Source organism: Hylobates moloch, unplaced genomic scaffold (genome assembly GCF_009828535.3).
Source record: "Hylobates moloch isolate HMO894 unplaced genomic scaffold, HMol_V3 SCAFFOLD_5, whole genome shotgun sequence".
In the NCBI taxonomy this organism is placed as follows: domain Eukaryota; kingdom Metazoa; phylum Chordata; class Mammalia; order Primates; family Hylobatidae; genus Hylobates; species Hylobates moloch.
In genome coordinates this window covers 57,479,820-57,506,097 of record NW_026652280.1, presented here as the reverse complement: position 1 = coordinate 57,506,097, position 26,278 = coordinate 57,479,820, and the positions used below count along the sequence as shown (strand labels likewise).

The 26,278-nt window shown below is 48.3% G+C and overlaps 1 protein-coding gene and 1 non-coding gene across 3 annotated transcripts in view; one reads left to right on the top strand and one right to left on the bottom strand.

The window, feature by feature from the left end:
* The first annotated feature begins 7,726 nt into the window (after positions 1-7,726).
* GATA6 (GATA binding protein 6) overlaps positions 7,727-26,278 on the top strand; it is a 32,744-nt gene continuing 14,192 nt past the window's right edge. Inside the window, exons 1-6 of one of the 2 annotated variants that reach the window (XM_032151730.2) lie at positions 7,727-7,955; positions 9,390-10,561; positions 15,253-15,419; positions 19,702-19,827; positions 21,017-21,104; positions 21,200-21,303. In XM_032151730.2, the coding sequence (XP_032007621.1) occupies positions 9,427-10,561; positions 15,253-15,419; positions 19,702-19,827; positions 21,017-21,104; positions 21,200-21,303 (1,620 nt within the window). In that variant the 5' untranslated portion in view covers positions 7,727-7,955; positions 9,390-9,426. Of the gene's footprint in view, positions 7,956-9,385; positions 10,562-15,252; positions 15,420-19,701; positions 19,828-21,016; positions 21,105-21,199; positions 21,304-26,278 lie in introns of those variants that run through there. The other variant, XM_058439766.1, reaches the window with a different exon arrangement.
* On the bottom strand, positions 18,351-18,455 carry LOC116469964 (U6 spliceosomal RNA). Its single transcript, XR_004248413.1, has one exon. It is a non-coding gene; the product is annotated as a U6 spliceosomal RNA (small nuclear RNA).

The window sequence follows — 26,278 nt, the reverse complement described above, 5'->3', positions numbered from 1 at the left end:
GTGATCATAGCTCACTGCTGCCCCGAACTCCTGGGCTCAAGTGATACTCCCATCTCAGCCTCTTGAATCCTCACCAATTCTGTTTTGTGAGTTACGGTTCCTGTACTCGCCCAAAGGCAAGTTACAGGCTGGAAGTGAGAACTAAAACAAGAGGATGTTGACAATCGCTTTCAAGGGGAAGAGACCTACCCAGGCTTGCTATGGATAGCAGAGTTGACACAGGGGCTGACGTTCCCCCTGGGCCTGGCCCTCTTGGACCCTCTGGCTCTCCGCTGATCCCCAAAGTCTTCTGTCCATGAGGATTCAATCAGCCTCGGGACGGCTGGCTGGGCTGGGGGGCAGGAGTGCTGTAAATCTGGGAGAGCTGCAAGTATTCAGGGTCTTGAACTTTATCAGGTTTGAATGTGTGATTGTGAAAGTAAAGAGTAGAGAAATGACAGCACTCAGTAAATCAAACGTAGAGAAGATCAGAACTGTCAAAGACAAGAGAAAAACAGGCGCTGGGCACAAACCGGGCAGAAAAGCTGCAGGGACGGGAAGACTTTTATGTTCCCTCCAGACTTTGCCTTCTGAAAAACAAATCTATTTCCCTGTCATTTTATCTAGAGAAGAGTATTCTTTGTTATATCCCATAAATTCCTTTTTAAAGTTTTCATTATGAAGGTTTAGATCTTCTTTTAGAAGATAGAGTGCTAATAAGAAAAAAAAAAAACCAGAAAATCAGTTGAAAAATGACTGAAATGGCCTAGATTTTTTCCCTATCAATAATGTGTTCCCTAGCTTCTCAGAGATCTTTCTTTTTTTCTTCCTTCAAAAAAAATGTGATTAAAGTATAATAAATCTGCATATATAGCAAAACCAAATTGAAGAGTAAAAGGCATAAGAGAAGTCTGAAGTTAGATGATCAGGTCACTTTAATTAGTTCTTCCCCCGCCCCCCACCCCCGCTAAGATCTAATGCCAGTCCTCAAGGTTGCCCTTCTTAGTGGTCTGTTAATTCACTCCCGTCTACTGCCAGAAAGAGGTTCCCAGGAAGGGGTGCTGCTGGGACAGGGATTCTTTTGTTGGAGCAGAGGAGGAGCCTCAAGATTATTGTCTTTGTCCTGTAGAAGATATTGCAGAAGATCTGTTGCTGGCATTTGCAAGGGCAACAACAAGGGATGTCTCCTCTTCAAAGGAACCAAAGACAAGTAAAGAACCTATGTTTGTCTCACCCTTCACCTCCTTTCCTACCATAATGCAATAAATAAAAGTCCTCACTGCTGGTACACAGAAAAGGCTTGAGACCTCTGGTGAATCACAGGTCCCAACTGAATGAGTGCTCAAAGAAGTTATTTACTGGGAATTAATTTTGCTCCTGGGGACAGTTGGGCCAAACAAGAAATTGAAATTTGGTGTAGTATATGAAAATCTATTACAATAGATATTAGTAATAAGATTTATATAGCACTTACTATGTGCCAGGTACTATTAGCAGTTTACATGTGAGAAATATTTTCATCCTCTTAGCAATCCTGTAAGGGGAGTACTTTTATTATCCCCATTTTGCAGATGAAGAAACTGTGGCACAGAGAGATTGGGCTATTTGCCATGATCACATAGCTAGTAAATGGTGGCATCAGGATTGAAACCCAGGCAGGCTGGCCCAGGGTCCTGCGCAGGGCCAATGGCTTCTAGAAATTCCCTCAGTGTATGAGCCACTCCTTTCTTTTCAAACCCGCTGGGTTGCCTAAAGGGCAATCTGGACTTGAGTACTTTTCTAGAGAAGGAAAAAAGACTCAGTCATCTTCCATCTTGGAAAGTAGGATTTTGCCTAACCGGCTTTACAGAGGTGCCAACCTTCTAGACTGTAAACACTTCAAAACTAGGAGCTAACTCTTCTCTTTCTTCCTCGTGCAGTGCATACTCAGTATGCGTTGGGCAAGTGGCAGGGAACTGGAGGACTGCATCTTGGTAGACAAGCCTTTGGTCCTAATTCTCTGCATATTTGCAACATAGCTGTATGGAGAGGTCATATTTCTGGGTATTTTTTTTGTATGTTTCTTGGGCACTTTTTGCCCCTTTAATTGACTCAAAGCGGGGCATTTGTAATTTAGCAAGTCTCCAAAAGCTGATTTCTTCTTTTCCTTGCTTCCCTTTATCAATCCCTGTCCCACATTTTTTGGTTTTGAAAAAACAAAACCAAAAAACTACTGAACAGTCAGGAAGGTCTTTGAGCTGAGACAGCCCAGGGACAGTGGTATCTGGACCCTGGCCCTAGAACTGGCATGGCCTGCACACCTTGTGATACCAGCAAAATCCAGGAATAGCCTGGGTCCTGCCTGTCTAGTGGGTTGGACATTTCTCCATCTCTTTCACCCTCCCTCTTGGGAGCAGAAATGTTCCCTTTTCCTCTGATGTTCTAATTTTTCCCCTCCCCAGAGGCTGGTGAGGTAAGGATTAGATAGGACGTATGATTTTTGGCATTCACCTTATTTGGAAGGGATAACAAAAAAAGAGAGGCATCTTCCACTTCCCAGCCTAGTGTGAGGGGACAGACAGCAGACCCTGGGCTGCCTTTTGGAATTGAGAGTCCTGCTCCCAACATCTGCCAGAGAACACACTGGGGGAGGCAGAAGACTTGGGAAAGCCCTCTGCAGGGAAGCCAAGGGGTCTCATCTGAAACTTACCCCACCCCATCACCTCCTTGTCCTATTTCAAAGAGGTAGAAAAGGTTTATGCTGGTCTGGAATATGGACTCCTTTTACTTAAGAGGAGGAGAAAACTTCAAAAACATCACAACCGACTCCCCAAGCCCACTTTTTAGTATCCAGGATCAGGAAACTGGATCTTCCCTGCCGTCACCCGTTGGTGAAAAGGAGGCGATCACTCCAGGGGCAGAGCCTCAGCCCAACTGGCAGCCCTAGGCTTTATGTAGTGATGCCAGTAGCAATTAATAATGATAATAAATACCACACTTCAAACCAAACCCAAGCCGAGGATGACTGAATGATTGGACCTCTGCCTCCCACCTGCGTGCGGTTACTCTGCGAGTCCACACCCTCCCTGGCAGTCTCAGTTCCACACACCACCTTCAGCCTGGGGTTCAAAGGGAGCGCTGCCCCAGGACCAGCGACGTGGACAGGCACACTGCCCCTTAGCAGACCCACAGGGAGTGGGATGGTAGGCGGGGGCGGTTTGGTTTTATCTTTATTCTTTAGTATCAGAAAATAATCAAAACGGGGTGGTAATTTCGGCCCCCTGAGCTTGGCTTAGTTTTTCCGCGAAGTGCAGGGGGGCCGTTTTAGGATACCCAGCTCCCACCTGGAGCTCCAGAGCTCCCGGGGACCCCCGTGTCCGCCCCGTCTCCTAGGGCCTGGCACTCCCTGGCCCCGCAGCCCGGGGATCTCCACCTTCCCCAGGCGGCAGCCACAGGTCCCGCCGGGCCCGTCCGAGGTCTGCGGCCGCCGAAGTCGGGGTCTCAGGGCGTCAGGGAGCAACCAGGCCGCGGGGAGGGAGGCCGGCGCCGGCGCGGAATTTCTTTATCGGGATTTGAGAGCCGCAAGCTTCTCCTTCGCTTCTTTAAGCGATCACGGAAAGACACCTTTCGATCTTTTGTCAGACATCTTGGCCCTTAATAGCTAAATTTATTTGGTTTAAAGCGGCCACGGGAGAAGCAGGGAGGGAAAATCTTTCGTCGGTCATTGGGTGGCCTAGATAACAGGCTTGGAGAGAGAGCGGAGAAGAAAGTAAAAAGGTTAATGGATGAGGGGAGGGCTGGAGGCGCCCGGCGTGGGGCTTTTACGGTGACCCTCCCCCGGCCGCCCCCTTATCGCGGCCCGAACTTACCCGCGGCGCAGCGAGTACATTAAGTCACGTAAACAGCGCGGAGAGGAATGCCACCGCGGTGACCTTTCGTGCGCCGCCGCCGCTAGCCCACCTCCGCGCCGTGCTGGCGGCCGCCGGCGGCGCGCGGGGGTCGGCCAGGGGCTGGGCCGGGCGAGGGGCCTCCGGGCCGGGCCTGGCCTGCGCTACGCGCCGGGCCTCGATTCCGACCGCCCGGGGACCCAGGCGCTGGCTCCGCGCGGTCCTTCCCCGAAGTGGCCGGCGGCGGGAGCCGGCGCTGGGGGTGGGGGCGACCTGCGAGTTTCCGCCGCCACCACCTGACGTTTCTAAAGAGTGTTTTTGGTTTCCCGAGATTTAAACATAAAGAAAATCACCGCCAGGACTCTGGTCGACGGCCTACCGTGCAGTGCGGCCGCTGAGTGGGGGGCACGCCACCCGGAACCCACCACTGGCCCCAGACGCTGGCAGGGGTGGGGGGCTCTGAGGTGACCCCGGGTCCTTGGGTAAAAGCGTCCCCGAGACGGGAAGAAATATGGTATAAGCGAGAAGGCCTCATAAATCTGGGCTGTTAAAAATCTAAGTTAAAAATATGTTTTAAGTCAGAAATGCATTCTTTTTCTTTATGAAACATCGCCGAAGCAGCCAGTTTTGTGACAGGATCGTAAAATGAGCGTGAGTTCGCGGGGGTGGAGGTGCACGGGGACGCGGGTCCTTGCTGGGTCTCGCCGCTCCTCCGAAAGCGGCGCAAGACTGGGTCCCCAAACACCCTTCCCGTTTGGCAGCCAAGCCCCCGCCCCCTGCCCAATTGGCTGCAGTGTTCTGGGTGGATGCGAATCGCTAATAGTGGTGTTGCGCGGCCCAAATAAATCAACCCTGGGGACAGGCTGCACCCGAGAGCCAGCCCTCTGTAAGGGTAAGGGGGACGACTCGCCCAGGAGGGGCCTCCCATTGGGGCTAAACAGTCCAGAGAGAAACAGTTTCGTTCAAGATTAGCAAATCCCGAAAGAGGAGACGGGCGGGGGTGAAAGAAAAAAAAAGGGGAAGGAAGGAAAAGAAAAAATATATATACCCACAAAGAAAACAATAACTTTTAAGAGCTGTCCGCGTATTTTAGACGCTAGGGGGGCCTTCTCCCCAGCCCTTGGGTTTCTCCCTAGTTTGGGGTGCACCGCTTCCCTCCGAACTTCCTAATTTGCCCGCCTTCCAGACCAGCTGGGGCGCGCCCAGGAAGCTCCACGCGCGGGTCTGGGGCCCATGGGAGTGGCTTTGAAAACATGCTTGTCTTCCCCAGAGTGGTCCCTAGCGCCAAAGATGCATTGGGGAAAAGGCACATTGGAGACGTCAGGCAGCCTGTTTTCTGTCTGAATCAACTGTACGAGTTAAGCAGTTTTATTTTGAAATTAACCAACATAAACAACAACAACAACAACATTCACTACCCATTCCCTCGTTAGGTTGGAAAACCAGTCTGAAAAAATAAATACAATCTGTGACCATGAAAAGGAGCAATCACTTATTTTTCCCATATGTTTTGAACATTATTTTAAAAAATAGATTGGGAATCTGGAGGGTAAAATGCCGGGTCCCTTCCCGAGCCCTTAGAGCCCGAACGTTGTCGAATCGGTCAATGTCCACCCCGCCGCTCACCTCTGTCCCAGCAGCGCCGGGGCCAGCGCTCCCTCCCGCCGCGTCTGCGGAGCTGCGGGAAAAGCAGGTCCCCGGGGGGTATCGAGTGTCCAGGGATATCCACGCAGACATCCTTGTACTTGCAAATACAAAGAAACACACAGGACAGAGATCAGGCTCGCGCCAGGGCTCGATCTCCTCGGGGCTCAGGGTTGGAGGCCATTCACAGCCTGGACACAAACTGAGCCAAAGAGTTTATTTTTAGCAAGTAAGATATGAGTTTTTAGAAAATTGCTTTTAATAGCAAATCTGAGAAACATTATTTCAAAACGTTGGAATCAAAGGAAATCAAATGCCCACAACCCATTTCCGTCAGTGCTTACAAATGAGCTTCTGCAAAACTCAGTCCACTTAAACATTTGGTCAGAACTCACGAAAAGAACCAAAAGCAAGGCATTCCGAGTCCCGGCGGGGGTTGAGCGGCCGGGCGGACGCCTGGCTATCTCTTCTGGGAGTCGCGCATTCGATCGCACTCAGGTTAAAATTTAAAGCCCCTGGATCCTGCTCCAGTCGCCAGCCTCTCCATTCCAGAGTTTTCTACCTTCAGCCTTTTCAAAATGCGGCCACACTGAAACTGGGAGCCGCCGCAGTGATTGGGGGAGGCAAAGTGGAATGTAATAAAAGTGACTAAATTGGACGAGAACGGTTTCTGGACCTTCTCGGTAGCAATTTAAAATTCAGAAGTGTTTAGAAGCAATTTACAACGAAGAATAAAAAAAGAAGAATTCTCGCCAACTTCCTGAATTCCTCGCCCCCTCCCCCGCACTGTCAGGCCCTGTCCCCGCTCCCCCAGGAGCCACAAGTTCACAGCTCACAGTTACGTGCAGAGGAAACAACGCTTAGCTACGAAGTCTCACCATCTCTGGAAACCATACTTTACAAGGCACCTCCCCACCCCAGTTCAACTCTGCACAGGCTCCTCTCCCTCCCCTAACTGGGAAAACACGAAAATAAAAACAAAACAAAAAACCAGAGCCTAAACGCTTTCTGGGAGACCGACCTTCAGAAAATCATTTACTTGGATTTACCTGGGGGCGGGGGGCGGGGGAAAGTATAAAATTGCATTCTCCCAAAAACAACTCCTCTTGTCCTAGTTAAAGTCTCCCTCGGCAGCCTTCTGGGGTCACGTCTGTCGGAAGAAATCCTTTCTGTGAGCGAAAGGGAGCGAGACATATATCACGGCTCCTGCAGCGGACACAAGCCTGCGGCCGCGCGAGTTGCCGCTGACAGATCGGCGCTGATAACCCCGCGACGTTCATTTCCAGTACCTTTTGCCCGCTAGGGACCGTATCAGTTTGTACAGAGTTGTGATAACTGTTTGGAGGGAGCGAAGAGGGGGTGTGTATATGAACGTGGGGGTGGGGAAGCAGCATTTAGCGCTGGGTCCAGGGAAGGTGACACCCCCTCTTCGCAGTGACTTATCTGTGACTTACCTGAAACTCTCCAGGGAAATATCAGAGCAAACGGGACATCAAAAGTTGGAGAGCGTCCTCGGACACGACTGATGTGGAAGCCCTTTTCCATTCTGCACACCCCATAGACTACCTTTCCGTACCTGACAACCCGAGTTAAAGTTCCCAAAGGTCAGCTGGGGAATGTTGTCTTGAGGTTCCCGAAACCACCACGACCTGAGCCGTAGCATCCCGAGATAGGGTCGGAGAAAGTTTAAGGTCGGTCTCACACAACCTCAGGGCGAAAAGCGCATTTGCTGTGAAGGGGCTAGGCGGGGGTTGGGGGGCGGGGGGGGCGCAGAGCACGTTCCTCCCTCCTTCTGGGGGCGTGCTGACCCAGGGTCTGGAGCGCCCCTCCCGCCGCAGCGGCGGCGCGGGGCTGTGCACTGCCAACTCCTCCCGTGCCAAGGCTCCCTCCTCCTCCCTCGTGTGGGTGTGTGTGCGACTGCGGGAGCGGGAGGGTGCACCGTCGCTGAATGGGTGCGGGTCGCCAGCCAGGTCAGGCGTTCTGTGGCCTCCGCCCCTCCCCCGGCGTCTCTGGGCTCGGTGCCCCCCGGGTGGACTCGCCCCCACTCCAGGGACAGGGCTAGCGGCTCAGCCCACGCCCGCAGGCAGCGCGGCGCTCATTGTCTGCCTGGGCGGCGCGCTCCCCTCCCCCCTCGCCGTCCCCTCCCCACCCTCTTTTCTCTCCTCCCCTCGATCCCTCCTCCTCTTCTTCACCTCCAGCGCCCAGCTGCTCGCTGAGCGCAGTTCCGACCCACAGCCTGGCACCCTTCGGCGAGTGCTGTTTGTTTACGGCTTGGTGAGTCCAATCAGGAGCGCAGGCTGCAGTTTTCCGGCAGAGCAGTAAGAGGCGCCTCCTCTCTCCTTTTTATTCACCAGCAGCGCGGCGCAGACCCCGGACTCGCGCTCGCCCGCTGGCGCCCTCGGCTTCTCTCCGCGCCTGGAAGCACCCTCCGCCGCGGCCGTTCTCCATGCGCAGCGCCCGCCCGAGGTTCGGCTGCTTCCTCCTCGCGCGATCTCCCCGCTTTACTCCCCTCCACCCCTACTCGTCGCGGGCCCCTGGGCCTCTGGCTCTCCGGCCCTCTCCAGGCCGCGGTCGGCTCCGAGGGTGTTTCCCTCCTCCCCTCCGGGCGGGCTGAGGCGGCTCCCAGGCTCCCGGGACACCGCGGACCAACTTCTAGTCTCTTTTTCTCTCCTCGAAGCGCTTATCTGCGCGCAGCCTTATCTCCGAGTTATCTCGGCGCAAAGGGGCGGGAGCCGGTAGTTAGGCCGGCAGAGAAACTTCTTTCTTGCTATCTAGCCAGGTCTGTGTGTGGGCATTAATTTTAGTGTGGTAATCTCCGATGAGCCGAGGCGATTTGGAAGAGCAACCTGGAGGAGGCCAGCCCGGCTGCATTTCGCCTCCCTCCCCCACTCCCTCCGAGTCTCCCTGTCATTCTTCCTGCTCTCCTATTTGGGGTCGCCTCGGCTCTGGGGCGGTCTCACGCCCCCCTCCCAGCCCCTTGCGTTCCCCCTCCTTTTCTCTGCTCTCCGCTCCACCCCGCTACGTCCGATTCCGGAACGGTCCGGCGTTTCTGCTGCTGGGGATGTTCGCGGGGTGGGCCGGGTGGCCCGGTCGGCGTGAGCGCGCACGCTGGTGGCTGCAGGCGCGGGCCATGTCTAAGGTGTGCGACGCCGCGGGGACGCCGGTGGGGCTGGCGATTCCCGCCCCACGAGCTCCCTGCACTGCCTCTGCTGGGAAGGACCCGGACCGCTGCCCCCGCCCTGGCGTCCCACTTTCCCTGGGCCGAGTTGCATTTCTCTCTGGGGCTCGCATTCGGGCTGGTCAGCGCAGTCCGGGAAGCTCTGGGAGAGCCAATATAGGAGAACGCGGCGGTTTCGTTTTCGGGGACAGGTTGCCTTGCTTACGTGAACGGTTTTCCCGTGGGGAACCCTCACCCCGAGGAATTTCGGGAGAGGGGCATCCGCAGAGAGGCGGGATGCGGCGGTGCCGACACGCACAGCTACTTAAATTCTTTTGTGTCATCAGCCCGGGGGAGACACTTTAGGGCGGAAGGAAAGCCTCAGCCAGCTTCTGCAGATCACCCCTGGGATCTGGCGCGCGCACAGAGAAAGGATGCGGCCGAGCGGGTGGGCGGGGAGGACGCGGGGACCGGAGCGGTGCCTTTGAGGGAGGGCTGGTATCCCAGCCCTTCCAGGGCCCTGTGGCGGCTGCGCAGGCTCCATTCTCCTCCCTTATTCATCCCCACGCCCTGGGCAGAAATCTTTGAGAAGTCTCAAATGGGATCTTTGAGAAGTCAAAGATCCCATTGGAGGTTGATCCCATTTGAACTAGAAAAAGGAGTGGAGGCGAGGTAGTGTGCAGCCTACGCTGTTGGTAACCCGTCTATCTCCTACCATACCCGTCTCCCCCACCCCACCTCAGGAGCTAGACGTCAGCTTGGAGCGGCGCCGGACCGTGGATGGCCTTGACTGACGGCGGCTGGTGCTTACCGAAGCGCTTCGGAGCCGCGGGTGCGGACGCCAGCGACTCCAGAGCCTTTCCAGCGCGGGAGCCTTCCACGCCGCCTTCCCCCATCTCTTCCTCGTCCTCCTCCTGCTCCCGGGGCGGAGAGCGGGGCCCCGGCGGCGCCAGCAACTGCGGGACGCCTCAGCTCGACACGGAGGCGGCGGCCGGACCCCCGGCCCGCTCGCTGCTGCTCAGTTCCTACGCTTCGCATCCCTTCGGGGCTCCCCACGGACCTTCGGCGCCTGGGGTCGCGGGCCCCGGGGGCAACCTGTCGAGCTGGGAGGACCTGCTGCTGTTCACTGACCTCGACCAAGCCGCGACCGCCAGCAAGCTGCTGTGGTCCAGCCGCGGCGCCAAGCTGAGCCCCTTCGCACCCGAGCAGCCGGAGGAGATGTACCAGACCCTCGCCGCTCTCTCCAGCCAGGGTCCGGCCGCCTATGACGGCGCGCCCGGCGGCTTCGTGCACTCTGCGGCCGCGGCGGCAGCAGCCGCGGCGGCGGCCAGCTCCCCGGTCTACGTGCCCACCACTCGGGTGGGTTCCATGCTGCCCGGCCTACCGTACCACCTGCAGGGGTCGGGCAGTGGGCCAGCCAACCACGCAGGCGGCGCGGGCGCGCATCCCGGCTGGCCCCAGGCCTCGGCCGACAGCCCTCCGTATGGCGGCGGAGGCGGCGCGGCTGGCGGCGGGGCCGCGGGGCCTGGCGGCGCTGGCTCGGCCGCGGCGCACGTCTCAGCGCGCTTCCCCTACTCGCCCAGCCCGCCGATGGCCAACGGCGCGGCGCGGGAGCCGGGAGGCTACGCGGCAGCGGGGAGTGGGGGCGCGGGAGGCGTGAGCGGCAGCGGCAACAGCCTGGCGGCCATGGGCGGCCGCGAGCCCCAGTACAGCTCGCTGTCGGCGGCGCGGCCGCTGAACGGGACGTACCACCACCACCACCACCACCACCACCACCATCCGAGCCCCTACTCGCCCTACGTGGGGGCGCCACTGACGCCTGCCTGGCCCGCGGGACCCTTCGAGACCCCGGTGCTGCACAGCCTGCAGAGCCGCGCCGGAGCCCCGCTCCCGGTGCCCCGGGGCCCCAGTGCAGGTAAGGGTCGCGCCTTAGGTTCGGGGTGCGGGTCCAAAGCGCTGGGGCGCACGGGGGACGTGGAGCAGCTACTCCACTCGGGCCCTGTTTTCAGGACTTTCACCTCCGGGTGCGCGGAGGTCGGCCTGGTCCCAGGAAGGATTTGCAGGCCTGTGGCTGGGTGACCAGAGTCCGGTAGCGCTGAGGCGATTCTGTTGTGCCAAGTTCCTTTCCACGGATGAGACTAAATGCACATCTGTACCTTCGTGCCTTGGAGAAGCTCAGGGCCTTGATGAGTAGTGAATGGCATCTGCTATTGGGGAAAAACGAGGCTGGGAGGGAACTAACAGCGCTTGAGCCCCATCGCAGACCCTACTTTGGGTGAGTGGAAGAAATTCCACCATGGGGGTAAGTTTGGGAGAGTGGCGGGCACTTGATCCACCCCCAAACAGACACACAAGGACATGCAGGCTCACCCAGTTTAACTCTCCAAAGGGTGTGTGTTTGTGTTTTCCTAGAGAAGGGTATTTAGAAGAGCACAACAGAAGAACCTAGATGTTCCTAGGGAAGCTAGTTGGCGTCTCCTCTCCCACAAGAGAGAGAGGGAAAGAAAAGATGAGAGGGCACCTGGAGTGGTCAGACTTGTGACTTCATGCTGAAGGAGAGCTGGTGGATAGGCCCTTGGGCTTGGCATCAGCTGGGCCTTGGTCTGGGGCTGCTGCTCACATGGCCAGGCTGCAACTCAGGGATCCTGGAGCTGGGGCACCTATTCTCCCTTCGAAGTCTAGCCCGCCAATTTTTCAGTTTCCAATTTGACTCACACTCTAATTCCTGTGTCTGGGAGCTGTTAGGGGGTAAACCGTGAAAACGCTATTGTCAAAAATACCTGGAAATACCTCGTTTTGAAAAGTGTTTTGTTTACTCCAGCACAGGAGTGTGTGAGCCCTGTTAGGCTGTTTTTCTCAGATGCAACATTCTGCGTCCTTGGTGCTTCCAACTGGCTTCTCTTACTTTATATTTCACCTGTTTGATAATCTTTCTAAGGAAACAACATCTTTTTTTATTGTTGTTTGTTTGAGGGGAGGTGTGGGGGAGGCCCCTTGAGTCACAGAGGTGGCAGAGTGGAGGAAGGCACATTACTCCAAACAGTCCTACCCCCGTGTCTTGTGTATCCCAGGTCTGTGCTTCTCGTGGGAGCCTCGACGCTACCTTTAGGGACAGCAAGTCAGTCCTAGGAGCCAGGATTCCTTAGGATAAAATGGGACATTCCCAACCTTGTCCGCAGAAGACACGCTGGAAATGCAAGTGGTCTGAAAGAGAAGGAACCAATTTGAACAGCTCCCTGATAACCTGAGTTCTTTCTTTCTGTCTTCTTCCAAGCGCTGCAAGACTTGGTCTCAAAATTCCCTGTTTTTTTTTTTTTTTTTTTTTTTTTTTTTTGTAGTTTTGCTCTGTCGCCCAGTCTGGAGTGCAGTGGCTCACTGTAACCTCCGTCTCCCGGGTTCAAGCGATTCTCCTGCCTCAGCCTCCCGTGTAGCTGGGATTACAGGCGCGCCGCCACACCTAGCTAATTTTTCTATTTTTAGTAGTTTTTGTCATGTTGGTCAGGCTGTTTTTGAACTCTTGACTTCAGGTGATCCACCTGCCTCCCAAAGTACTGGGATTATAGGCGTGAGCCACCGCGCCCAACGAAATTCCCTCTTTTTGCTTCTGCTGCAAAGCTGGCCCTGGAGACCATTTTTCCCATGTGTGTGTGGAATGAGATTGGGGGACCCTGTTGAGATTTGCACTGTTGGCTTGGGACTTGAGAATCGAGAGCTCTCATCCTTACCACTGCATAGGAACCCATGTTTGGCTCCCACGAGCAGAGAGATGGAGAGGCTGGGAATCTCTAAGGAGGCAATGGTTGTGTGTGAAGCTTCTTTTGTCAGTCGGGAAGTTCCGTAGGGAATGTGCAAGGGTGTTGTGAGTTGGGTGAGGGGTAGTAGCTGCAGCTTGAGCCCGCGCCTGCAGCTCTGTCTATTTCTTGACACACCTTAGCCTGATCTCCAGGTTCCTTTCCTCCAATCTTCCAGCATTTCATATGGCTGAGAGAGTCTTTTGATGTTTACAGTAACTGGTCCTGTATGAGAAATCCTTTTAGAGGCAGTATGGGGCAGTTGTGGGCAAGTTAATATGTTTCTTTTTGTTTTAAATTTAGCCTATACTTTTCCTAATTTTTTCATCTTCTGGGCACACCACAGTTAGATAAATTTTCTGTAGACCCAGAAGATTTGTTTTTTTTTTAAGTATTTGTTTTAAAGTATGTTTAAAAAAATGGGAAGGGATTTGGGAACAGCCAGCTTTTGCATAGAGTCTGTTAGGAAATCAGGAAGTGACTGGGACCAAGCCAGTATTGGGGTAAAGGGTGGGGAGTGAGTGACCCTAACTTTGCTTGTCCTCACAGGTATTCTGAGGCCAGCTTCCTAGCTAGATTTCCTGTTTCTTAGATTTTTTTTTTTTTTAAACAAACCGTTTTTGGAGGCAGACACTTTTAAACACCAGAGCTAAAACCTGAGTGCTGAACTTGATCAACCCGCACAATTTGGAGGCTTCTGGAAACCCATGCTATGCACCTCTCACTGACTGGGTAGATGGGGTGAGCTTACTCTGGGGTGAGCTCAGAGTCCTCACACTCCTTTATTTCCTGGGTCCTACACCCTCCTAAGCTCCTGCAGAACTGTGTTTGAGTCCCTGTGTCTTGGTACCACACACAGAAAGACAGGTGGTGGTGCCCTTCTCCCCTGAATCTATCACTCCCCAAGGGCACTGCAAACAGCCATGTTAGGAGAGAAATGGTGAGTTTAAAAAGGGGAACTTGGTGAGCAAGCCCCCGGCTTTTATGTCTTATAGCTTTTATAAAGACAGCATTTTTTTTTTTCCTTTTTAGTCATTTTCAGGATTACAGCTGCCTGGTGGGTTTGGGAAAGAGGTAGGGAGGAAATGAGATTTTATTCAACTAAAAATAAGCAAGCTTCCTAGGTTGTATTTATCCAAAGTGGACTTTTAATTAAATTTTGTCTTTGGGTTTTCAGATGACTAAATAGTTCTACCTGGGGAGTTCACACTGTCTTCTAATAGGATTCTTATTGTTCCCAGTCATAGGGCTGGGTTTTCCAGGGAATGCCCCACTCCTCTATCCAGAGGGGGCTCTGATAGGTAACATTTTAAAGTCAACAACAAAGACAAATACCTTGTTTAACTTCAGTGTCCTTGAAGTCCTGAGCATTTTACTGATTACCGTAGTCAATAGTGGCTTTTAGGGCGGAGAAGAATAAATCTTTGTGATGTGTTGTAAGTTGCAGTATCCCCGTGACAACTTTGAACTCGGATTGTGTAGGATGCTAGTTTCTTTAAAACTTAATAAGAAATGAGAAAAGAGACTTGTTTTGTAAATGTATTAATGGAATTAAAGAGTTTTTATGCTAAAGTCATATCTAAATATCATTACCACACAGTTGATGGTAGACACAAGCAATAAACTGCAAGGGGATGAGAAAGAACAAAAAGGTTCACTAGCACATAGTCTTCAGCTAAAACTCTAAAGTGTAATGTTTATTTACTTTAAAAAGTGATTCAGGAATGCTTCTTCAATAATGCAAAACTAGAACATTTAAACCTTCTATAATCTAAACAACCTTAAATGGTGATCTATACTTTTTTTGGTCTATACTTATAATAAGTACTTTTCTCATTTTTAGAGACATTTATTCTTCCATATTTAACCTTCTTGAGAAGTAATAAATGTTACATTTACTCTTAATTAGGATTTGTTTTTATTAGCAGGTTTAGATTATTGTGAATTCTGAAAACTAACCAAAGAATAATAATAAAATTATGTAAAATAAACACATTTTAAATAGATTGCATAACTCAAAATGATCACTGGGAAGGTCTTGGTAATTTTCTCAATCAGTAAGGTATCAACCTTTTATAAAAATTTTGCACAGAAGCAGTTGGACCCACTTCTAAATCGGGATTTTAGCATTTGATCTTTGTGGCATGAAAATAAAACTCTGTGCTTAATGTTAGTGCATTTTTCCCCTGAAAAGATGAGAGTAATCTTATTTCTGATTTCTAACTAACGTAGGTGCCTAAGAATAGTACTTTTAATTTTACTTGTGTATTTTTAATTGGAGAAGAGGCACATATGGACGGGTGGCAGATGTAGAAAATACTTTTTAAAATTACTTGAGATAAAAGTTAATGCGGCAGCCTCGCTGTGTCCCCGGATATTTGTGGGTTGCAGCGGGGCCCAGTGGTCAGTATTGCTGTGTGGCTTGCTCGGATTTGGCAACGACGTACTGTAATGATGATGGATTTCAGTCTTTAAAAGCTTGGGGACAGCCTGAGAGTATGGGTCAGGGGACTCAAGCCGACCTCCCCACCGCTCATCTCGGACTCTGACGTCCTCTGCTTCCAGCACTGTCTCTTTCCCGGGTCTCTACTGGGGCGTCCCGGGTGTGCAGAAATATTGGACAAATGGTCAGTGGATCAATAGGGACGAAATAACCCTGCCTCCTGGCTTTGCGGCCAAGGAGAAAAGCGCAACCGGGAAGGGCACAGGAAGGGAAGCCGGGCACTGGGGCTGGGGGCCGGGATCCCCGGGGTGACGCGGGGAGGGACGGGTCCGGCGTAGCCTCACCCGCCCTCTCGCCCCGCTGTCGCCGCAGACCTGCTGGAGGACCTGTCCGAGAGCCGCGAGTGCGTGAACTGCGGCTCCATCCAGACGCCGCTGTGGCGGCGGGACGGCACCGGCCACTACCTGTGCAACGCCTGCGGGCTCTACAGCAAGATGAACGGCCTCAGCCGGCCCCTCATCAAGCCGCAGAAGCGCGTGGTGAGTGTGACCCGCCCTGCCCCTGGCTCGCGGCCGGGCCCCGGGCTCTCCTGGCCCGGCCCGCCCCGCCCTGGCTCGGCCTGCCTCGGGCGTCCCCCTCCCCGGGGACAGGTGCGGCCGCCGCGGTCCCACCCTAGCGGGGACCCAGCGGTACCATCCTGTCCCGGCTGTTCCAACGCCCACCCGCTGGCGCCCAAGCGGAGGTTACCCCGAAACTGGCGTCTGGGAAGCCAAGATAGCCTTTCCCCATATTTACGCGCAGGGGATGACGTCCGTAAATGACAAAAACAAAAACAAACAAAAAAGGAAGGTGCAAAATGTTACCATGTTTTAAGCAAAAAAAGAAAAAAAAACTATATATCTCTAGGTGTGCTTGCCAAAGCACTGTAATAATTCTGGTAAGATAGGCAAGAAATCGGTGATGGTAACCCGAGGAGAAAAGCAGTAGACCCACCGAGGCCGGGCGAAGGAAGACTTTTGTCACTGTGTATGGTTTAGATTTTATCCTTGAAAAACCATGCTCACTTATACCATTCATCCCCCAAATAGAATATGCCAGAAATCCACCCACTCACGCCTCCTCACAGCCACATTCTTTTGGGTGCCGTTTACTTTGTCCTTTCCACCTTCTTGGTCACTTCTACCTCTTATCCTCAGGTGTATCCCCAAATACCATATCTTGGATCGCCCTTGAGCCTGGTGGAAATTTATTTGCTCTAAGTTTTGTTATTTCGAAATCAGAGAACTTCGTAGAACTTGAGTAAACGTGTGGTTTGTATGTTCTTAAGTTGAGCATTTTCCCCAATTCGCACAGGTTTTACTTTTTTTTTGAGACGGAGTTTCACTCTTGTTGCCCAGGCTGGGGTGCAATGGCGCGATCTCGGCTCACCGCAGCCTCCGCCTCCAGGGTTCAAGTGATTCTCCTGCCTCAGCCTCCCAAGTAGCTGGGATTACAGGCATGCACCACCAAGCCCGGCTGATTCTTTTGTATTTTTAGTAGAGACGGGGTTTCTCCATGTAGGTCAGGCTGGTCTCGAACTCCCGATCTCAGGTGATCCGCCCTCCTCGGCCTCCCGAAGTGCTAGGATTACAGGCGTGAGCCACCGCGCCCGGCCACCATGTTTTAAAGTAAGGGAATCCTGATTTCAGGGATTAATCTCGTATTGTCATTGTTATGTGTGCTTCCTAGCCGGAGAGAGTATTTACCGCTGTAATGGTTAGAGAAAATAAAGGAAAGCTTTCACCAGCCCCACTGTAAGGTTAACATTTGTTTAGCGAAGTACTCATAATCTAATAACCCTTTAAAGCTAAATATGTTACAGTTAGATGCCAGACGTCTTAAGTATCCCAGTAATTCATTTGTTATACTCTAATTAGCAAGAACAAATGCTACACATGTTGTTTGTGTTAAATAGATTAGAGTGAAATTGCATCACAATGTAAGTCTGACACCTTAAAGAGAAGCAATTAGTTTTATGGTTGGTTTTGTTTTAATGCATTTAAAATAAAGTGGCCGAGGTTAATTTAATGAGTGTATATGCCTTAAACTCGTTACAACCTCCCACAGCTTAAAATTTTCTTTAAAGGGTACGTACCTTTAACTGCAGTGTGTGACTGTGGGTTTCATTTTTTCTTAAATGCATCATATTAAAGAAGAAAAACAAGAAGTTCCTTGTTTTCATATAATAGACAATACATGAACAATGAAACTTATTTATTTTTCTGGAAAGGCACATTGAGCTGAGTACTAACTGAACTTTCAAAGGTAACATTTTCTAGAGATTGAGCAAAAATTTGGTGGAATAGTAGTCATTTAGGTTCCAGTTGCATTATACATTTGATTAGTAACATTTAGATAGTGCCATTTGTTTTGTGCATGTACCAGTAAAAATAACTTAGAAGGAAAAAAAAGAACAGTTTTTAGCATTTCTGAATCATTAGTTTTCTTTGTGCTTAGCAGGTGTCTTGGCCATAACCAAGGTCAGCAAATATGCTTTGTAAATGGGGTATAAATGATACCAATTGAAGGGTGTGTTACTATCAATTAGGTCTCCTTGTGGGCTTCTTATTTATGGTTTTGATGGATCTGGCTTAGTTCTCAGAAGGAGAATGTTGAACTCAAGTTTGTTTAGCCAGCAGTATAGAACCAATCACTGTGAATTTGAACTTGCAATACATTGCAAAATAAGAGATTTATGGTGTAACTTGAATTCCTTGTCAGTGAGGAATATGACTGAGATCACTTGTTACAAGGAACTTTTATAACCCAATTCACCTGCATTTCACATGTTTATGAGGACTGGCTTCACTTATGATCTGCAGTTGACAGTCATAAAGTCCTTTGTTATAATGGCAAATTCTGATAACAAGTTTGCTTCACATTGGCTCCAGATTCCACTGGAAACTGTCATAAATGGCTGGTTTATAAAGTGAACCTTCCTGTCCCTCGTTTACTGATTTCACATTTATGAAGAGAAAGGAATCTTTTCCTAAAAAATTATTTTCCTTTAACCACAAAGAAAGAAAAAAGAAAAGCCTGGATGTTTAAAGTTTTGTTAATATGTTGTCGTCATTTTAGCAAAGCAGTTTCTCAAGTAGCTCTCCTGTGAGCCAAGCATACTCATTTCAACTAAAGGCAAATTGATTCTTAGCACTGACTTCCTAGAAATGTTGTAGTGCTAAAAGGTTTGCCAGTGTCTCTGTTTATAACTTCTCTGTAAAGAGTGATGCTAAGTAATGCAACAGGATGTAAACCATAAATGCAGATTTTAATTTCATCTTTTAAATTTGCCAGCAAAGGTTTTGGAAGTCTCTGTCCTGTAATCTGCAAATATTCGATACATACTCAATTTACATTTCTCTTCTTCATTCTTTACAATTGATCTTCTTAACTTCCCTTGATTTGGTCCCGAATCGTTCTCTGATTTTTTTTTAAATATGGAAAGCTTCACGAACTTGGGTGTCATTCTTGTGCTGGGGCCATGCTAATCTTCTCTGTATCCTTCCAATTTTAGTATATGTGTTGCTGAAGCAAGCATCCATTTTTTTTTTAACTGAAGCTATGTCACAATTTTTAAAGTAATTTACAGCATTTAAAAGGAAATTTAAGCTTGTCAACTTAAAAACAAGTTTTATATTTTGCCATTCTGGGTAAGAAATTATATTAGCTTATTATAATTAACATGTAGTAATCTAGAGGTAATAAATTCCCTTTAAGGCTGTTATGGGCATAAAGAAGACATGGAAATGGGAGTGGCAGTGGCAGACAGGCGGCCTTTTACCTTTCCTGGTAATAACAATTAACCCTTTGTATGAACAAAAGTTGAGAATAATACTGATAGGGCAAATATATTAGTATCACTGCATCTAAGACAATGGCAGCATTAAGATGATGCCATAAAATTTGCTTGTATCTTTTGTAAAATAGATAAAACAAAAATGCAGGCAGCAGGCAATCATGATGGTAATCATGGAATGTATTCAAATATATTTCTTTTTTCTTTTTTTTTACAAAACTTTTACCCCTCTTCTGAAATCCATTTCTATTAATGTACTTTCAAAGTTTCCATTAACGTACTTTCAAAGTTTCCGATTTACTCCTTTACATATATCTGAGAAATAGACCTGATGATCTCCAGTTTTCAGGGGAAGTGGAGACTGCCCAGAGCCATTTAGCACATTGGCAAGTGGCTTGTGATTGCATTTCACGACCTAAATCTTAGACCTGTGACTATAGTGCACGGCCAACTACTGTCCACGGTGTGTGGGGGCGGGTGGCGGCGGGGAGGTGGGGCACTCTCATGTTAATGTCTACTTGTGTTGTTATTTCTGGTGTGTTTTGAATATAACTCTATTTGGCCAACTTTTAGAAAATCTTTTAATTCCCTAAAAAAGATACCAGTAGTATCTGGGAAACTCTAAATTGGAGAAGAAACCATGGGTGAAACTCTCCTTGTTATGATGCTGGTAAAAGCTTTGCATGAAGTTATTGGCCAACTATATGACTGCTCCCGGGTATTCTTGAATTCATGGAGACAGGCTAGCTGGAGGAGTAAATCAAAATCTATAGGGTCCAGCACAATATGCAAACCTCAAATTTCTTGGTCCAGAAAAGTCAGTCTAAGTACACTGCAATTTTTTTTCTCAAGGACCATTTCATTTATAATAAAACAGATACATGCTTGTTGATGACAGGGACAAAATACCTTAATGTATGTATGTAATATATATATATATATATGTCACTTATATTTTTCCACTTATGTTCTTGTACTGTTTCTAGCCTTCATCACGGCGGCTTGGATTGTCCTGTGCCAACTGTCACACCACAACTACCACCTTATGGCGCAGAAACGCCGAGGGTGAACCCGTGTGCAATGCTTGTGGACTCTACATGAAACTCCATGGGGTATGCCATGTATTCTGCTCACTTGTATATACATTTAGTATCTGGTTTGTATGTGGTATCAGTTACAAAAAATCAGCAAATGAAAGATACTCAAGTGAAAAATATGAATGCATACAATTTATTACTGAATATGTTTAATATATTCAGTGTACATACTAGATATATTTATTGAATTGAAGGTGCTTTTAATTATAATATGAAATATTACCTTATGCACCAGTAGGAAACAAAAAATGCCACCAGTTGAACTATCGCAAACATCATGTAAGACACATTCCAGTTTTAGAAATGTGAAAATGTGAAAAGTGTGTATTTTAGAATGGGTAATATGGTAGTAACCGTTTTTAAAAAATGCACAATTAAGGAAATCAATCAAATGCACAATCACTAGTCTATATCTCTTAAAAATTTTGAATGTAATCAGACATTTGTGCAAAGGAGTAATGCATTTAATAGTTATAGTTTGAACTATTTCATAGTTCATTTTAAAGGATTGCACAAAATATAATAAACACCTCAATCTTAAAAAGAAAAATAACCTTGCATCTGTAGGAGGAAGGTAATACATAATCTCTTTGAAATAATACTTATTCAATGAATAGCTACTCATTTCAAACAATAAACATTAAGTTGAAGGAATTAAATTCTCCGTGGCAAATCATCTCATTCTTTCTGAAGGAATCTCTGCATTTGATGAGGAAAGGGTAGTCTTTGTGCACTTGGGATCTTTTGAGTGTATAAAAATTGGATTGAAATATATGCCAAGTTCTTTTTTTTTTTTTTTTTTCTTTTTCTTTTTCTTGTTTTGAGACGGAGTCTAACTCTTGTTGCCCAGGCTGGAGTGCAGTGGTGCTATCTCGGCTCACTGCAACCTCTACCTCCTGGGTTCAAGCGATTCTCCTGCCTCAGCCTCCCAAGTAGCTGGGATTACAGGCGTGCGCCACCAGGCCTGGCTAATTTTTGTATATTTAGTAGAGATGGGGTTTCATCATGTTGGCCAGGCTGGTTTCGAACTCCTGACCTCAGGTGTTCCGCCTGCCTCGGCCTCTGAAAGTGCTGGGATTACAGGCGTGAGCCACTGCACCCGGCCACCAAATTCTTTTAAATGAGAGCTTTTAGTGCCAATGTTGGGTCTTTGGTTTTTCTTCAATATAATATTAAATTTATGGCCTATGTGAAAATTTTTTAGGTGCCCAGACCACTTGCTATGAAAAAAGAGGGAATTCAAACCAGGAAACGAAAACCTAAGAACATAAATAAATCAAAGACTTGCTCTGGTAAATATACTAAAATGACATTTGACTGTAAAGTATTTGCCAACCTTAACAGTAGAGCATATGTATATTTATAAGGTTAATTTTGACTGTTGCAGGTAATAGCAATAATTCCATTCCCATGACTCCAACTTCCACCTCTTCTAACTCAGATGATTGCAGCAAAAATACTTCCCCCACAACACAACCTACAGCCTCAGGGGTAAGTGTTAAAACAGCATAGACTCCTAAATTACTGGGCTGCTCTCTAGTACATTATCTCAAATTTTATCTTATCTGGTAGTACAATAATCTAAACCAACAGTTCAGTTTAGTTAGTTGATACCTAAGAATAGTTTTTAGAGGAAATTACATTTAAATGTCAACAAAATGACAAACTTAAGTACTTTACAAACCTCTTAATTAAGATCGGTATCATTTTTTTTATGGTTAAATTAACCCAAGTAAAAGCAAGAAGTTTTGGTTTAAAGCGTTTTAAATTGTTTTATTTCCAGGTTTGTATCAGAGTTGCTATATATATTATATGTATATATTTATGTATTTCCAATGTAGATCATAAGAACTATGAGGCCAGTGGTTTCATAGATTACAGTGCCCATAACAGTTAAGTAGCTTTTGTTTATCCTATCAATTCCAGCCTCTTTTTCTTTTTTTTATCATCCACCCAAAGCAAAGCTCATCATAAAGTGTTATGTGCTGCTATATTCACTGATTTCCTTTGCCCAGTTGTGTTCTTGCTGGGAGAGCTTGCCTTCTTCTAATGCACCTTAATTGTACCAGGGTTTATTTCAGCTACGACAAAACCTAGGAGTGATTTGTGCCACTGTGGACAGGAGATGCCTGGGTCTTCTTGAGGATCGCAGACTTAGTTTCTTGTAAAGCTGTGACCAAAACTCAGTTTGCCTCAAGTAAAGAGCATTTTCCCACCCTAATGTTTCCCAAATTTACCTGGAATGCCCTTCTAAAAAATACTGGGCCTTCCCTCAGACCTCAGGGAGCTCCAAGGCAGGGCCTCCGGCAAGCAGGACTTTAAAATGTGTCCTTGTGACCCTTGGGACTACACTGAGACTAGATTAGGACTAAACACCAGCATTGAGATGCCTATTTACTTAGTAATTGTTTTCTACATTTAGTTTTCTCCTGAAATTATTTGGGGTATTTTAAAATACTACAGATTCCTGGGCCCCACCCTGGATTTTCCAAGTCAGTCTCTGGGTGTGGGGCTTGGATATCTGTTTTTGAACAAGTGCCCCAGGTGAAATTGGAACTACTGCCCCGGAGGTGTTTGGGAACCACAGACCTGGTTTCTTTCCACCGTATTTTACTTGCTTTAACAAACAAAAATTAAATATTTAAAACAAAATGTTTAAACTATGCTTAAAATTATATTTGATATTTTTCTTTGTCCTCCGACCCAAATTCTTTTGAGCCTTTTCTGTAATGAAACAAAACGTCTTTTCAGAGTTTCACAAGGGAAGAAGACTTTTAGTTGTTTTTTGTTGCAGACTCATGGTAAAGAATGTTTCTAGGCTTTATAAAGGTGGACTCCATGCTACGGTGTTGTGTTTTACAGGCAGGTTAGATGTAACTGAGGATTGAAAGTGGTAAATAGAACATATTTCTTGGGAAATGAAAAGATTATTTAAAAACAATTTTTTTTTTTTTGAGGCCGAGTCTTGCTGTCACTGAGGCTGGAGTGTGCAGTGGTGCAATCTCGGCTCACTGCAACCTCCACCTCCCGGATTCAAGCAATCCTCCCACCTCAGCCTCCCGAGAAGCTAGAATTACAGGCATACACCAACTCACGTGGCTAATTTTTTTTTGTATTGTTAGTAGAGATGGGGTTTCACCACGTTGGCTAGGGTGGTCTCCAACTCCTGACCTCAAGTGATCCACCTACCTCAGCCTCCCAAAGTGCTAGGATTACAGGCATGAGTCACCGTGCCTGGCCTAAAAATATCCTTCATTGTGCCCTAGTCCTCAGGAGCAATTATGTAGCTAGAGGCAAAACAATTTGGTTTTCTAAAGCAGGGAGGGAGCTGCGTCTCTCCTAGCTGAAATAAGGACTGCTGCCAGCTCCAAGTCACTTTTGTTGGTGGTACAGTCCAGCTTAAATGTGGCAAAAAGACTCATTTGAATAATAAATTGCACTGAAGTTGATATATACCTAACAATGGGCTTCGGGGACTTGGAACCATTGTGGGTGAAGTCTTGTGATTTAGTGACGTAAAATTTCAAAATTGGCTATTAGCAAGTCCTATCAGTTGCCATCCAGGGAAAGGAGTGAAAAGGCAGTGAAAAGGGCCATGGTCTGGCTAGAAGAAGGGCCTTGGGAGTTCCATCTCTGGTCCTAGGCTTATTGTCCCAGAATCCCTCACCAGGGACAGAGCAAATGGAGGTGGCTTGCTGATCAATGCCCTTCAGAGGAAAGATCAGTTCCCCACTAGAGGCCAGGAGGCAAAACAACAAGGATGTTAAGGATGGAGTTTGAGAGTACTAGTTGCACACCAGGTCTTCAGCTGCAAGCTTCCATCCCTGCGGTAGTCTAGGCAGCCTCCACGGGGACTGAGAAGCTGGGAGTGGCTGGTGTGAGGTGCAGCCAGAGCGCATCTCTCCCAGCTCTCCAGCCTCTGGGCTGCGCTGCAGAAACGCTGACTGCAATTACCAGGGCAGAGGGTAGGGGTGCCGGCCTGCCTACTGACCTCCCCAGTTCCCCAGGGACTGACTCCTGGCCTTGTTCCGAGGGCACACGGCTGGTGCCTGGGCTTGCAGGGTTTTATTTCATGGATGTCTCCAAAAGCCTCTACCCACTGTGGCCATTGTGGGGAAACAGCTACTCGTCCGCTGGCTGCCTTTGGAAGCTGTCCCCCTGTAAGAATACCTGTAGTAGGCTTGAGTGGTTTCCCCAGGTTGTTTTCATGGCGTGCCCGCGTGTGACCGTGGATCCCTTAGCACTTTTTGGTGTCCTCTCTGGGTGGGCTGAGCCTTCATGTGTACGGCATGGCCCATGTGGCAGCCGAGTAGCTGTGAAGAGTCTGCTGGAGGAGCCATCTGTGAGCAGCTGGTAGAAGCATTTTTAAAAGGTGGCTGTGTTGACAAAGGTGTGTCATTTTCCCATTTTGGTCACAGTGCATGATGTTAGAGGGCAGCTGGCTTTGTGACTGATTGCCTGTAGGATTTTGTGAAATGCTGTGGGTGAAGAAAATATCAGATCCACATAGCAAGGTTGTATCTGGTGTTTACGAAGTGTGTGTATTACATACACAGCACCGAGGTTGGCTTGGAGTTTAAGCCTCCTAAGGTAATGCATACCCCACGGATCTCCAGCGCTCCCTGTGACTGACTAGTAGAAATTAGTGGTGCAGGGTGACCCTAGTTTGATGGGGCCACGGAGCTACAAAGCAAAGGGTGATCTCAGGCACACTCCCAGCAGAAGATGGAACTGGGGGCCACATATCCCTCTATTTAGAGATGTAAGTAGCACTATCACTGCCTTTCTTTAATGACTGTGAGTTATGGCAAGGAAGTAAAAAACTGTTCCAGAGGCCCATATGAAACATGCTGTTTACTTTAATTCCCCATTGAAAAATCAGTTGTAGAAGATCACCGGTAGGCATTTCCAGCGGGCTTATTTTAAGTCCTGGGACATGACAGGAACAGGGTTCTGACCTGCCTTTCATGTGGCCATTTAAGTGATGGCACCAGGACCTTAGCATGACACAGAGTCCTGAGCTCTCTTGGCCAGGGCGAAAGGAGCCACAGGAGCTGAGCATTGTGGAAGGGGTCTATCGTGGTTGTCTGCTTCTGGGAGAAGGGGCTCCAGGGCTCCCCTCCCTGAGCAGGAATGAAGGTGTGGGCATAATTCCTAGTGCACAGCATTCTTCCAGGATAAGTTGTCCTAATGCCACGAAAATTTTTGTGCTGCTCTGAAGCCTCATGTCTTAGCTTTATATACTTGTTAATCTGTGCTTTCATGAGACCTGTGTCTGGGCAAAAAGGAGACATTCCTTCAGATAAGAGTCAGCAAGTCGATGACCTCGCCACCTTATGACTCAGTTTCTCTTGGTTATAGGCTGTGCGTGTGCTGGAGGCACAGGGAGGGCAGTGTGTTTCTGTCTGAGATCAGGAGGACTCACAGTCATGCAGCCCTGCTTAAAATATTGCCTATTTTTTTCTTTTGAAATTACTTTTGTTTATTAAAAATGTATGTTAAACTTAATTTTTGATAGATGGTTACTTTCTGTGGCAAAAATAGTCTTCCTTTCTGGCTAAGAATTTTCTTATCGATGCAGATTTGCTAAAAAATGTATATTTAGTTGATCTAAATAGATATCAGATTTTTGGGGGGCTGGGTGCGGTGGCTTACCCCATTAATCCCAGCACTTTGGGAGGCCGAGGCGGGTTGATCACCTGAGGTCAGGAGTTCAAGACCAGCCTGACCAACGTGGAGAAACCCGGTCTCTACTAAAAATACAAACTTAGCCAGGCACGGTGGCGCATGCCTGTAACCCCAGCTACTCTGGAGGCTGAGGCAAGAGAATCTCCTGAACCGGGGAGTTGCAGGTCGCAGTAAGCTGAGACTGCACCATTGCACCCCAGTCTGGGCAACAAGAGCGAAACTGTCTCAGGAGAAAAAAAAAAAAGATTTTCTTTGGCTTTAATTCTCTATGGATTGTAAGAATACTAAAATCTTTTTTTTCTTGAATTCCGTTTATTGACTGAATTGTATTTTATAGTTTTTTTTTTTTTTGGTTGTTATTTAGGAAAGAAACATGGTAATGTTCTTCTATTTCTGCAATAAGATTTAATAAGTAGTCCACATATGGTCCTACTCCTCCTATTTCTCCTCCTATAACTCAAAATTTGTAAAACTGGAGGATACTTTATAGCTCAATCCCCAAATCTTATAGATAAAAAGATTTTTTCTTAATTTCTTTTGTAATAGAAGGGATTAATTTGGAGATGAAATTAGCAATAATATCTGAAAATGGCAGCTGCAGAAAAAAAAGAAATTAGCAATAAGACAATGTCTGAGAACAAGGAGTCACTGAACATATTTTGCCTGCCTAACAATAGTTTCTGTAAATAATTACTCTAAAAATTGGGCCAGTCGGCCGGGTGCAGTGGCTCCCACTTTGGGAGGCTGAGGCGGGCGGATCACGAGGTCAGGAGATCGA